This window comes from Aegilops tauschii, chromosome 3 (assembly GCF_002575655.3).
Source record: "Aegilops tauschii subsp. strangulata cultivar AL8/78 chromosome 3, Aet v6.0, whole genome shotgun sequence".
NCBI classification, from domain to species: Eukaryota; Viridiplantae; Streptophyta; class Magnoliopsida; order Poales; family Poaceae; genus Aegilops; species Aegilops tauschii.
In genome coordinates, this window is record NC_053037.3 from 413,312,378 (window position 1) to 413,327,741 (window position 15,364).

General features: G+C 50.8%; 1 protein-coding gene across 1 annotated transcript; it reads left to right on the forward strand.

Annotated features, from left to right (window-relative positions):
• Positions 1 to 1,940: 1,940 nt before the first annotated feature.
• On the forward strand, positions 1,941 to 3,365 carry LOC141042992 (protein FAR1-RELATED SEQUENCE 5-like). Its single transcript, XM_073511907.1, has one exon. It carries the CDS (start codon positions 1,941 to 1,943, stop codon positions 3,363 to 3,365), a length of 1,425 nt encoding a protein of 474 aa, XP_073368008.1.
• Positions 3,366 to 15,364: the final 11,999 nt, after the last annotated feature.

The following is a 15,364-nucleotide window of genomic DNA, read 5'->3' on the forward strand; positions in this document are numbered from 1 at the left end:
TCTACTCGCCCGGCCCATCCGATCGCCGCCGCCGCGGATCGCCGCCCTCCGACCCCGTCCGCCGCCGCCGTCCGAGCCCGTCCGACGCCGCCGTCGCCGTCCCAACGGCGTGCGTCGCCGCATCTCACCGTCATCATCCACCGCTCGGACGTGAAGGCCCGTGTACTCGCCCGCCCACCCCGTCTACTCGCCCGCCCCATCCGATCGCCGCCACCGCGGATCGCCGCCCTCCGACGCCGCCGTCGCCGTCCCAACGGCGTGCGTCGCCGCATCTCACCGTCATCATCCACCGCCCGGACGTGAAGGGCCCGACGTGCCACGCCGCCTCCGCACCACTCTCCCCACCCCCTGTCGCGGATCCTGCCAAACATCCGGCCGGTGGCTCGTCGTGCACGTCGCCGGCTGCTAGATTCAAGGCGGGGACAGCTGCCGTCGTCGAACGCCGGCGACGCCTACACCGCGGGGCAAGGTTTGTCATCTAAACCTAGCGGGCATGATGGATGGAAGTTAGGGCTAGTTAAGTGGCGAATCTAGGATGTAAGTGGAGGGCAGGCTTAATTTAAAGAACGCTATATTTTTTTCTTGACGACATCACACAATATGCACACACCGCTGGGCAACCTCAACTAGTTGTTTCACACAACACTAAAAAGTGTTGTTTGAACCATTGCATTAAGAAAAAATTCATGGTAGCTGCTGGGTTCATGGATTACACGTCTTTCTCTTTTTTTGCAAACCAACATGAGTTTTTGTCCCTGTTGTAATCAACACTTCAAATGTTTTGCAGTTCTGTGAGTTAGGCGTGTTGACATGGAGAAAGAATCTGCATTCGGGAGGGACGAGAATGATACTGATAAGGTGACTAAGACTGATAACGAAAATTTGAACGAAGATGATGACAGCAGCGACAATGATTCCGTCTCGTCATATGATATCTTACCTCCGGATGATTTTCATAATAATGAACATGGCGCAAATAGTGAAAACGTAAGTGGCGTACATTTTGATTTTATTTTTGAATTTGCAAAGTATGGCATGGCTAACTATATATCTTTGTGTACAAATTTGCAGGAAGATGTGGATGTTGACAATGTGCAACATAGTTGGCAGGAATCATTTGTAGATAACTTGAGCCAGGTTAGTTGATAGATGTTGTACATCGATCAATACTATGATTTGAATGATAGTAATTGACATATATATTTTCAAATGAATGTTGTAGGAGGAGTCAGATGGTCCTAGCGTTGATCACGATGAGGGAGAGATCGATATTGAGGAGGCTCAAAGGCAGCAGAAGATGCTTGAGACACATTGGAAGGTCATGGCTATGACCTTTCGGTTGCAAGGGGATGCATACATATTCTACAACAATCACGCCAGAGAGCACGGGTTTAGCATCAGGAAACAGAAGGTGAAACGAGGTGCTTTGGGAATGATACGGTACCGGCGGTTTCTTTGCTCCAGGGCAGGGAGAAGGCAGAGCAAGTTCATAACCATGGAGGGCCGCAAGCGCAGGCTTAGACCAGAGACTCGTTGCGACTGCGGTGCACATATGGTGGTGAAGCTGGACAGAGAATGTGACGTTTGGTTCGTCGCATCATTCGTGGATGATCACAACCACGCGATGGCTTGGCCCAACGAGGTTTGTTTTTTGTGGTCACACAGACGGATTGGAGATGGCCAGAGGGCCGAGATATTGGCGATGGAAGCGGCCGGGATAAGAAAGCATATTATAATGGACAACTTCATCAGCAGATACGGTTCGTATGATAAGTGCGGGCTTATCAGGAGGGACATTTACAATCTTTGTTGCAGAGAAAAAATGAAGCTCATTGCAAAGGGTGATGCAGAGACGGCAGTTGTCATTATGAGGAGCAGGAAGGAGAAGGACCCTGAGTTTTTTTGAGTATGTGCGTGACAAGGAAGGGCGACTGAAGAGTATGTTCTGGTGCGATGCACAGTCGCGGAGGGACTATCAGGACTACGGAGATGTGGTCATGTTTGATAGCACATATAAGATGAACAGATACGGTATGCCATTCGTCCCCTTTGTCGGAGTTAACAACCACCGTTGCACCACAGTGTTTGGTTGTGCCATCATTGCTGACGAGACGGAAGGGACATACGTGTGGTTGCTGCAGACATTTATGAAGGCAAACTGTCAGGTGAAGCCAAAGTCAATAATCACAGACGGTGACGCTGCAATGATCCGGGCTATTCGGACTGTCCTTTCAGATGTTTTCCATCGTCTTTGCTCCTGGCATATCGAGAAAAATATGCAGAGGCACCTGCATTACAAGTCACTGGATGAGTTCAGATCGCTCCTGTACTATGCCACCTCTCAAGCGAACTTTGAGCAGAGATGGAAAGCTTTCTATGATAAGTGGAAGACGGATAGAACTGAAGAGTGGCTTGACAGGATATACAGGAAGAGGAGACTTTGGGCAGCTTCATATCTTTCCGATGGTTTTTTCCTTGGTATGCGAAGTAACCAGAGGAGTGAAAGCCTCAACTCCTGCCTTCACCTTCACCTGGACTACGGTATGACAATTGTTGATTTGGTGGTGCATTATGAGAACTGTATAGTTCGCCTGCGTGAGAACGAGGCGTACGATGACTGCGAGGCATTCCAGAAGGAACCACTGTCGGTTACTGAATATAAGGCCCTTGAGGAGCATGCCGCCAAAGTATTCACACCTGCTAATTTCTACATCCTCCAAGATGATTTGCATAAGATGGGTCAGCTGGAGATATTTGAGACGCTCGTGGGAATTAGGTGTCAGACATTCATGGTGACATGGAAGGATAACCACAAGTTCAGGTACAATGTTGTTTATGAACCAGGTAACTCAGAAGAAACTATTACATGCAGTTGTCTTAGGATGGTTCGGAAAGGGCTGCCATGCAAACACATTCTGTTTGTTCTCCATCATCTGAACTTAACTGAAATACCAAAGTGTTGTGTCCTGCATCGGTTGTCCAAACATGCGAGAGATGGGTTGCCTGTGCAGCGGAAGAGTGATATGTTTGGATGGGGTTGGTCAGGGCCATTGGAGAGAGAACGGTATAGTGCAATAACCATTAAAACCGCAGAAGTTGCTCATGTTGCAGCAAATGATCCCTTCTTGTTCGACGAGTTGATGAAGTGTCTGGACAACATAATAGCGCAGAAAAAGATTTCAGAGGAGGAACTTATAGGAAGTAGAAGGTATGCTATGCTTAAGAAGGAGGCAAGTCAGGCACAACAAGTTGAGCCTAGTATTGGTGATCCTCAGAAAGTTTCGACGAAGAAAAGTGGTCCTTTGTGCAGTCTGTGTAGTCTCCCAGGTCATAACAAGGCTACATGTAGTCTGAACGAGAAGTGAGTTTCTACCTTTTTGTTTTGTTATGTTGCCAATTTGATTCTACCGACTATATTTTTCTCACCCAATTTTTTTATATTTTGTTCAGGAATCGGGCGTAGAGAAGTAGCTTGGTTGGTTAGAAGAATAAAAGTGGTCGCACGAGTCATGTCTAAATAACTTATGCTATGTTTATTCGCACATGTGTGCCAGAAAACTTGATTTGTACTATTACGTGATGATTTGTACTGTTTATATATATGCAGTTTCGAAATTCTGTTTATTTTTTTATGATGATTTGTAAACCTGATTTGTACTTCTTGTACTGTGATAAAATGCAGCCGGACGCTGCTATTTTGTACTGTGATTCCCTTTGTACTGTTATGAAATGTATGCGGCCGGCCGCTGCTTCTGTCCAAAATAGCAAGTTCGAAAAAATGCCCAAATACCTCTGCCGGGCCCATAGTAGCAGGCAGAACCTGCCCAAATCTAGCCCGAAGGCGACTAGGGTGGCCGATTCAGCCCACTAATGGGCCCAGACACGGGGTCGAACGGGGCTGCGGGTACTAAGTAGAGAGGAGCTTGGTGGAGGGGGCAGAGGCAGGTATTTAAGCCGGTCCTCGACGGCCCCCGCTTCCGAGGTGGGACTAAACACTGAGTTCAGCGGCGCGCGGGGGAGGGGAGTGGGCGTGGGGCGGGGGAGGGGCGAGTGGCGGCGTGCCTTCATTGGGCCAAACTGGGCCGGCCCGAGACAACGCAACTTAGGCCTCCTGAGCCTTGCGGCGACCGCGTGCAGCGTCGGGCGTAATGGGGGCGCCATCTTTAGTACCACCTCGGAAGCCGGGGGGCGCGAGGAGCGGCTTAAATAGCTGCCTCCGCCCCCTCCACCGAGCTCCTCTCTTATCCACGCCCGCAGCCCCATTGGACCCCGTTGCTAGGCCCATTAGTGGGCTCTATCAGCCGCCCGAGTCGCCCCCTTCGGGGTTGATTTGGGTATGATCTGTTCGCTACTATGGGCCCGCTGTGGTGGTTGGGCATTTTTTCTAAGTTTTTTTTTTGACAGAAAGCAAAGCAGCCAGCGTCCGCATTACATCACAGTACAAAATACAAAACATTATAAAAAAGCAGCAAAGCAGCGCCAGGCCGGCCACGGCGGCGTAATCATCACACTATATAACAAGCTGAAAAATCATCACCCACAATGATGCAAATAAGAGTGTCACCGACAATAATGCAAATAAGAGTGACATTGACAAATAGATATTGTAGCAAATACCGACCACGGCACATTTATTTAGTTGCGGAACATGCTAAACCATGCCGCATTACAATATAAAGATGTCTTATTATGAAAATTGTATCAAGTACCCACAACGGCACGTTTATTTAGTGGAGATAATAGCCAAAGCCCCATCCTCCGACTCATTTCTTCTCCATGATCTTGAGGATCTTCTCTTTCACTACTTCCTTCGTGTTGCACTCTGAAAAAAGTATTTCAGCTAGAATGCGTCCCCTTGAAGCATTAACCTCATCTTGATCAAACTCAAATGTCCAATCATCTCCGTCCCAGTTTTGAACGCATTTCACCACGAAAAGACCACAAGAGACTCTGCAAGAAACCACAAGTCAATTATTGATGGATCAGACAAGTACATACTAATTCAACATTTGCAACATACCCGTCTGTTTGTGACGGCATATCGTACTCCCTTATTGGCCAGGATGATACGTCAGGATGTTCCGTTTCAATAAGAGCATTCACCTGCTTTGTATCATTTGCTATTTCTGCCCTCTGAAATAAAAATGACAAATCCATATGAAGTACGTTTCGAATAACTATATATTGTTTTATGTAACGTTGCAAGCTTACCAGCTTAGCAATCTTTGCAAGAACTCTTTTGCTGCATTTACCAGTAGAGTTTAAAACTTGAAACTCTTTTTTCTTGTTGTGCATAAGAACTGTTATCCAATGATTTTCTTCCACATGAAAAGGAAAGTATGCCTACAACAAAGTTTATTCATGTTGGTGTACACACAGATGTACTACGAATGATCATACTAAACTGAAGTACCTTATCTTTGATGAAATACTCTTCAGTAACTCTAGACACCATTTTAGTTTGGTTTGTGAAGTGATCCATAAAATGCCTCTTAGAGTTGTTAACCTTTCCATCAGCACGAAGAATAAGCCAGTGGGACACCCAAGATGATAATATGTGACGGTCAGCACGAGGATTATGGGTCTGCATATGGTTGCAATAACTATTGATGACCTACAAAATAACATAACATCAATACGCCTATTAGGTAATTTATGTAAATGACATGTACAACTTAATAAATTATTGCTAATACTTACACCGCCATGCAACCACTTTTTCGAAATGATGGCTTCAAGCATTTCAGGTGTACATGTTTCCCCACCAATTCCCGTCATGTGCACGACAGTTTTGCTGCAAAGATTCTCCGAGTCTGCCAGTGTCCGGATATAAACCTTCGCGGCCTCTATGTGATCCTCATTAATGTAATCAGTATTAATCATAGCAGCTCTTATACCAAACAGACCTAAAATAGTAAGAAACAATGAGTTAATAAAGTGTGCATGCAAGGACAGAAGTATGTTGCAAGAATAAATTACCTAGCACTTACTTTTCTTTGCACGTTTACGTCCACCGTTCTGCTGGTAAGGTGAAAGACAATATTTTGACTGTTTCCTCTTGCGTTTCCCATCATTCTCCTTCCCATCATTCTTCGGAGTGCCATTTTCTTTCGCATTTTTAATACGGGTGTTCAGACTATCCATACTAATCTCCTCAGATTTATCAGCGCTAGACCCGTCTGACACTTCATTCATAATCTTGGGGGTTGAAGTAATAGCCGGAAAGTCATTCGTGTCTACCGTCGCAAGAGATGGGTTGGGTGAATTACCATTGTCCTCAATAACGAAGGGGTCTCCTTCATCTCCTGTACCAGGTGTGTTGTGATGCACACCTTTCTCACGCGCCAATTTATTCCAGTTCCCAGTGGTGAAGGATGCGTCCACCCTGTTGTCCATATCTTCTTTTGCAGGAGTTGATTTTACACCTGTCCAATATTTTGATGATTTGTATTTTGATGGACCATACTTCCCCACCCAGTCTTCACTATGCTCCACAAACTCAATGTCATCATCAGACCCCTTGTTTGGCTTGAATACAAGACCTTTCTTCTCCAGCTTCTCCACTACTATCTGCAATGACACATCGAAAGCATTAACTACATGCATAAATTATGAATAATCCAATGTAAACTGAACATCACTCATATTACCTCAGCACATTTTTGAGGGAGAAGTCTAATTTCTTTTTGCATATCTTTGATGCATTTCATCACTTGATCTAATGTACTATCCCTGCGCGATGAAGCCTCATCTCTATTATCTTTCTTTTTTGGGCACGATCTTCTTGCTCTAATTCTTCCTCCGCCTTTCTTCCTTGTTGAGCAATTAATGTCTGCCTATACTTCTCACTTATCACGTCATCAATCTGTGACAGGTAAAATCAATATAAATTTCTCAACATATAAATAGTAACATAAGTGCATGCAGTACGAAATAGTAACATATTAATAGTAACTTACCGTCCCATTACCACGGCCGTATGACGTGTCGTACGCGTCACGCTTCTTAGCCTCATCTTCTGACCAATTAAGCATCAACGGATATTCATGAGCCAATGGATCAAATGCCTCATCGTCCAGTGGCTGCACTTTCTCCCAAAACAAGTACTGCATGAACATGAAGTATATTAGCAAATTTTTTTCACAAACTATAGTTCGAAAGAAACAAATATAACATAAGATTTACCTGTAGGAGGGCAAGGTTTCCGATCGGCCAAGTAAATTTTGTAAGATCTGATAAGGTCTTTGTGAAGCCTTCAATGCAAACGCGTAAAGTAAACGCGTTCCAATTAAATGCTTTGATGGCCTCCACATCGTGCACTAACTTGTAATAAGCATTAGGAACTTCTTTCGTGGACTGCGGTGCAAGAACCGTGCCTAGAAGAACCAGAACAATTCTACGGAGAAAATCATCATCGTACGTGCCACTGGCAATGATGTTCTCAATCAGCTCGTCTATCATCATTTCCCCCGTATTGGAATCTAGAAAGCGACTAGGCACCTTCACCTTCGCCTTTAACCCCCCTTTTCCTAGCGCTTTCATGGCATCTTTGCCCTTGTTCTGTAGCCCGAAAATGTCAAACACATCTTCGGTGCGCAATGATATCGCACCATTTTTTGATGGCATGATGAACCTTTTTCTGTCCAACGCATATGATTTAATAATGAACTTGAGCAAACATTTTCGCATGAGCACACTAGGAATCATCAGCATTTTTCCAGACTAGTGCTTGCAAAACGCTTTTTCTGCTAGAGTTTAGTTTGCTGACCAAGAGACACCACTTCTCAACCGAACAAAAAATATCTCCGTACTCCACCGTCGCTAGGAATAGGAGCAAAAATAATGTTAGCTACATTATATGGGTACATGATAAACATGATGAATGCATAGTACCTCGTGCCATGGGATCAGGGCCGGCCCTAGGGGACGACGGCACGGTGGCGTTGGTGGCAGATGGCGTCGGTCGCAACCTGCAAATAAAATTCATAGATATATAACCTCATTCACATTACATATTCCAAGGTGCAACTTAGGGTGTGTTTGGGAAAACTACACTATAGCCAAACACTTAGGTGGTTTTGACAGAACTAAGAAAAACTATGGTATCTACAGTGCATGTATCAGCCACTCATGTACTTACGCAGTACTTAGTGCACTAACTACACACTCTAATGATCTAGGATAAAAAATTCTAGGATCAAAGTTATCCATGATAAAGCACATGAAACATGCAAGTAGGTCTGAATCTGTGTTTACCAACTTGGGGGCGTCGGCGTTACGTGGCGACGGGGGCGACGGCGTCGGCCGCAGATGGCGTCGGGGCAGTCGCTGTCTGGTGCGTCGGCGTGAGCTGGCGTCGGCGTGAGGTGGCGTTGGGGGAGGCGATCGTGGCGTCGGCGTGAGGTGGCGTCGGCCGCAGATGGCGTCGGGGGAGGCGATCGTGGAGGCGGCGTGAGGTGGCGTCGGGGGCAGCGTCGGCCGCAGATGGCGTCGGGGGAGGCGATCGTGGAGGCGGCGTGGAGGCGGCGTCCACTGGCTCTGACCCCCGATGGATATGCATGTATACGCGGGGCCTATCTATTAATTTTTTTTCTAAGAACCCATTCATTAGTTTTTTTCCCAATCATTACTTGCGTTCGTTTTTTAAAACAACCATTATCGAAAATACATTGATTGATAGGTACTTTTTTTCACTCCGCCAAATGGCACGAGACTTTTTCCACACATTGGCATCATCGTCGACAGCACCCACGCCAATTTTCATATTTTTCAGAGGCTCGATGCATTTTCTAGGGTTTTCCCGGTCAAAAATCAATAAAACACTGGCCGGACGTGACGCAACGTTCGTTTTGTATCCGTTTTCGTTCCAACCTTGCGTGAGGGCCTACGTTGGCCGTGCCCACGTGCACGCACACTTTGGTGCACTTGCATGCATGCGATCACGTAGCCCCAGTGCAACCAGCTACTTTTCGGTCTGCCGGAGAGGGGGTTCCCAACTACGGTTTTTTTCTACTCCGTCAAACATGACGAAACTTTTTCCACACGTTGGCATCACCATCCACAGCGCCCACGCCAATTTTCATATTTTTCGGACGTTCGATGCATTTTCTAGGGTTTTCCCGGTCAAAAATCAATAAAACACTGGCCGGACGTGACGCAATGTTCGTTTTGTATCCGTTTTCGTTCCAACCTTGCGTGGGGGCCTACGTTGGCCGTGCCCACGTGCACGCACACTTTGGTGCACTTGCATGCATGCGATCACGTAGCCCCAGTGCAACCAGCTACTTTTCGGTCTGCCGGAGAGGGGGTTCCCAACTACGGTTTTTTTCTACTCCGTCAAACGTCACGAAACTTTTTCCACACGTTGGCATCACCATCCACAGCGCCCACACCAATTTTCATATTTTTCGGACGCTCGATGCATTTTCTAGGGTTTTCCCGGTTAAAAATCAATAAAACATTGGCCAGACGTGACGCAGCGTTCGTTTTGTATCCGTTTTCGTTCCAACCTTGCGTGGGGGCCTACGTTGACCGTGCCCACGTGTACGCACACTTTGGTGCACTTGCATGCATGCGATCACGTAGCCCCAGTGCAACCAGCTACTTTTCGGTCTGCCGGAGAGGGGGTTCCCAACTAAATTTTCTAGGGTTTTCTAGGTGAAAGTACCCTAAACCGCTGTCCGGACGTGCCGCGACGTGTGTTTATTGTGTGATTTCGTTCATATCATTCGTGCAGGACTAAATTCGGGATGCACACACACTCGCAAAATTCCGTTTCATTACATGCATTCAATCACGTACCTTTACATTGAGCATCGTTACTAATTTCTTATGTTTTACCATATATTCGTGTACAAATGCATCATCAAATCAATACTCTCAAATGAGATGGACAAAACAAATTTCACTCAAATTTCATTCAACATAGATAAGATATTTTACATACTCGAGCGAACTCGATGATGATAAGTTCATACATAAAGTCTAATTCGTACATAAAGTCTAGTACTTAGGCTTAGAACGACATAACCAAATTAACTAAACAATACACTAAAAAACTACTCGGCGTCACTATCAACGAGGTCAATCACGGCCCGGCCGTTGCCGCCGTCATCGTCGCTGCTGGACCGGTTCGCGACGTCGTCCCGGTCCACCGGGACGTCGTCCGAATCCTCTTCCTCCTCCGCCGCCGGCGCCTGCTGCCACTCCTGCTGCCACTCCGGCGGCACCTGCTGCCACTCCGGCGGCGCCATCGCCGCCTGCTGCGCCGCCATCGCCTCGGCCGCCTAGATTGCGGCCGCAATCTCGGCGGCTTCCTTCACCGCCGCCACCGCAGCCTCCGACGCCCGTACGGCCACGTGGTATCCCGGGGTGTCATCCGGATCGCCCTCCTCGCGGAGGATGACCTGCTCCGGCGGCAGCTCTATCTCCGGCGGCGAGGGAGGGGCGGCTGGCGCGGGCGTCGGTGCCGGCTGCGCACCGTAGCCGCCATCACGTCTGGGGCGATCGTGCGGTGGAGGTGGTGCGCGAAGACGGCCGATGCGGCCCGTCAGGTCGGGGGTCACGCCGGCCGCCGCAAGGCGGAAGGCTGCCATGACCTCCCAATAGTCTTTCCCGTGCCAAAAATTCTTGCGGCCTTCGATGTTGTGTCGGCCGCCGCTGTGGTTGCGGAGCTCCTCCTCCGTCGCGCCGGGACCCGGCGTCGCGTAGCCGTCCGCGTCGATCTTCTAGTTGCGGGGAAGACGACAGCCCGGCGGCACGGGGAGGCAGTAGCGGTGGAGCTCCACCGTCTCCGGCACTCCGATGCTCGTCGGCCATGCACCGGGTTTGTCGTCGTCACCGCCGCCACCGGTGCTGCTGCTGCCGCGGAAGAACGCCATCGACGGTGGGCGTGGGAGGGACGGGGTGGGCGTCGGAGGGACGGGGTGGGCCTTTATAAAGCGGCGGGCTACGGGCGGAGCGGTGCGGGGGAGGGGAGGTGGCGGGTGGGACGCCGGGGCTATTAACGTCGGCGCGTTAATGACCGCGCGGCAGGCGTGCAGGCGCTTTGACTCTCGACCGCCGCGAACGACGCGTCCGGAGGGGGCATGCCAGGCGGCGGGGCAAACCAGGCGGCGGGCCTGTCGGCTGGCAGGCGAGGAGGCGGCAGCGGTGCCGTCCGGCAGGCGAGGAGCCGACAGCGGCGGCAGGCGGCAGCGATGCGGGGGAGGGGAGGTGGCGGGTGGGACGCCGGGGCACGCGCGTGAAACCGCCTGCGTGCATGCGCGCCTCGGGCGGCGTGATTGGTGCGGGGGACGTGGGGGGTGGGGCCGCGACGGGTGCGGGCTGGCGTGGGGCGGGGGACGTGGGGGGTGGGTCCGCGACGGGTGCGACGCGGCGCGGATGGCGCGCATGCACGTTGACTGCGGGGCTGCCGCGTTGATCGCAGGCGGGCCGCGCGGGCACGTGCGTGCCTGCCACGTCACCAGGCGCGTGCGGACAGACGGTTTTATTTTTTTCCCTCGCGGGCGGGCGGCCGGCGCCATGCATTTTAGTCCCACCTCGGCCGCAGAAGAACGCCGCGACCGGCTTAAATAGCCGCGTGAGTTAACCCATGCATGGTTATATTTAACAATGTGATGTAACGTTACTTACCTGCCCGGGCGGTGCACTATCCGGGCAGTGCCCGGGCAGTTATGTAACGTTACATCACATTATTAAATATGTTTTTTATTTTTTCTATAATATTGTCAATTCGTGTATTTTTTTAGTCAGACAAAAGACGCGAGGCCACTATGTTTTTTTTACTCCGCCAAATGGCACGCAACTTTTTTCACACGTTGGCATCACCGTTGACAGCACCCACGCCATTTCGCATATTTTTCCGACGCTCGATGCATTTCCTAGGATTTTCCCGGTGAAAATGCCCTGAAACACAGGCCGGACGTGACGCAACGTTCGTTTTGTGTCCGTTTTCGTTCCAACCTTGTGTGGGTCCCCGCATCAGCTGTGCCCACATGTCTGCCCACTTTGATGCAATTGCATGCATGCGATCACGTAACCCTAGTGCAACGAGGTTAGTTTCTATCTACCGGAGGGGGGTTCCATACTACGTTTTTTTTTACTTCGCCAAATGGCACGAGACTTTTTCCACAACGTTGGCATCACCGTCGACAGCACCCACGGCAGTTTGCATATTTTTCTGGCGCTCGATGCATTTCCTAGGATTTTCCCAGGAAAAATGCCCTAAAACACTGGCCGGACGTGACGCAACGTGCGTTTTTGTCCGTTTCCGTTCAAACCTTGCGTGGGTCCCCACTTCAGCCGTGCCCACATGTCTGCCCACTTTGGTGCAATTGCATGCATGCGATCACGTACCCCTAGTGCAACGAGCTTCGTTTCGCTCTTCCAGAGGGGGTTCCCAACTACTTTTTTTTACCTCGCCAAATGGCACGATACTTTTTCCACATGTTGGCATCACCGTCAACTGCACCCATGCCAATTTTCATATTTTTCGACGCACGATACATTTCCTAGGATTTTCCCGGTGAAAAACCCCTAAAACACTGGCCGGACGTGACACAACGTTCGTTTTGTCTCCGTTTTCGTTCCAACCTTGCGTAGGGCCCTACGTCGGCCGTGCCCACATGTACGCACACTTTCGTGCAATTGCATGCATGCGATCACGTGGACTTTGTGCAACGAGCCCTGTTTCGGTCTACCGGAGGGGGTTCCCAACTACTTTTTTTGACTCCGCCAAATGGCACGAACCTTTTTTCCACACTTTGGCATCACTGTGGACAACACCCACGCCAGTTCGCATATTTTCCGGCGCTCGATGCATTTCCTAGGATTTTTTCAGGTGAAAATGCCCTAAAACACTGGCCGGACGTGACGCAACGTTCGTTTTGTGTCCGTTTTCGTTCCAACCTTGCGTGGGGCCCTATGTCAGCCATGCCCACATGTATGCCCACTTTCGTGCAATTGCATGCATGCGATCACGTACCCCTAGTGCAACGAGGTTCGTTTCGATCTACCGGAGGGGGTTCCCAACTACTTTTTTTACTCCGCCAAATGGCACGCAACTATTTCCACACGTTGGCATCACCGTCGACAGCACCCACGCCAGTTTGCATATTTTTCCGGCGCTTGATGCATTTCCTAGGATTTTCCCGGTGAAGCCCTAAAACACTGGCCGGACGTGACGCGACGTGCGTTCGGTCTCCGATTTCGTTCATATTTTGCGTGGGGGCGTACATTGGGCATGCACACACCCTCAAAAAAATGGTTTCATTTCATGCATGCGATCACGCTCCCGTAGTGCAACCAGCACCATTTTGGTGTGCCGGTCGGGCTACTCTCAACGACTTTTTTTAATCTCGACCGAACGACCCCAAACTTTTTTCACGTACTCCAGGCATCATCGGGAGCACGCATGACAATTTTCGTTATTTTTTGACGTCCGATGCTTTTTCTAGGGTTTTTTGGGCGAAAATACCCTAAAACACTACCAGAACGTGACGCGACGTGCGTTCGGTGTCCGATTTTGTTCATATCTTGCGTGGGGACCTACATTGGGCATGCACACACCCTCGCAAAAAATTATTTAATTTCATGCATGCAATCACGCACCCCTAGCGTAACCAGCACCGTTCCGGTGTGCCGGTCGCGCTACTCTCAAAGATGTTTTTTTTTCATCTAGACCGAATGACCCCCAATTTTTTCCACGTACTCCAGGCACCATCGGGAGCACGCACGACAATTTTCGTTATTTTTTGACGTCCGATGCATTTTCTAGGGTTTTTTGGGCGAAAATACATTAAAACACTGCCCGAACGTGACGCGACGTGCGTTCAGTATTTCATGTGTTTCTTTCACGTTTTTAGCAAGTGAATCGGATAATCCCATACTTTTTTCCACACATTCGGGTCTGCTTATATAGCTAATCTCGCATAAAGTTTTTCATTTGCTGCATGAAATTTAACGTAAGTCATTCCGCTATGACGGAACGGTCCGTTTCGATAGACATTAATTTTTTTTACATCTGTTTAAGGATTTTTTTTACTTTATCACATATTAAAATTCGTAAAAAAATAAGAGCACACATGTCTTTTTGATTCAAACATTTCAAATTCCATTCATATTTTAAGGATATTTCACATAAACTTGAACGGAATTTGAAATTACACATAAAAAACAACCTAAACAAACTACTCCTCCATGGAAAGGTCGATGACCTCCGTCATGCCGCCGTCGCCTCCGTCATCATCGTCGCTACCGTCGTCGCTCTGCTCCTCCTTGAGCGCTGCCTCAACAGCCGCCAAGGCCGCCGCCTGCTCCTCGGCCTCCCGCGCCGCCGCCGCCGCGGCTTCTTCCGATGACCGCGCTAGGGCCGCGAGCAGTCCGGGCGTGTCCTCCGGGTCGCCGTCCTGTCGGAGCGCCGCCACCTCCGGGATCACGGCCTCGGCCGGGGCTGGTGGGGCGGGGCCAGGAGGCGGGGCGCGCCCGCGCTCGCGCAGGCGGGAGGGCCCGGCTTCGCCTGTGATGTCGCCGACGGGGAGCCCACGGGCGGCGCGCTTGAAGGCGCCGATCACGTCATTGAACCGCTTGCCCCTCCAAAATCGGCGGTGGTTCCTCCGGTTGAACCGCCCACCGGGGTGCGCGCTCAGCTCGGCGTTCGTCGCCGGCAGGCCCTGCGTGGGGTAGCCGTCGGCGGAGATCCTCCACGGCCGCGGCACCTTCGCCGCCGGCGGCACGAACAGGCCGGACTGGAAGAGATCTTCCGTCTGCCCTTGTGTCAGGCTCGAAGGCCAGACGCCGCCCGGTGCCGCGCCGTCGCTGTCCGAGTCGCTCGACGCCATTTTTGCAGGCCGGTGGAGATGACGCAGCGGTGGGGGGCGAGAGAGGGGTGAGATGGACGGGCGGTGTGGACGACGGGCGGTGTGGGCAGGGCGGGCGCGACGGGAGTAGATTTTATAGCCGGCGGGCGCGGAGCGGGTGCGGGGAGGGGCATTAACGACGGTAGGTGAGAGGCGCGGCAGGCGAGGAGCCGGCAGGCGGTGGCGTGCGGCAGGCGGGGAGCCGGCAGACGGCGGCGTGCGGCAGGCGCGTGTGGAGGAGGGTGCATAGGGACGGGGGCGCCGCGCGGAAGACGATGCGTGGCAGCCGCGTTGACTGCGCGGTTGCCGGTAGGTGAGAGGCGCGGCAGGCGAGGAGCCGGCAGGCGCTGGCGTGCGGCAGGCGGGGAGCTGGCAGACGGCGGCGTGCGGCAGGCGCGGTCTGGGGGAGGGTGGATAGGGACGGGGGCAACGCGCGGAAGACGATGCGCGGCAGCCGCGTTGACTGTGTGGTTGCCGCGTTGATCGCGGGCGGGCGGGGCGGCCAC

Coding starts and splice junctions, on each gene's coding strand:
- LOC141042992 (XM_073511907.1), top strand. CDS start 1,941: ATGTTCTGGTGCGATGCACAGTCGCGGAGGGACTATCAGGACTACGGA.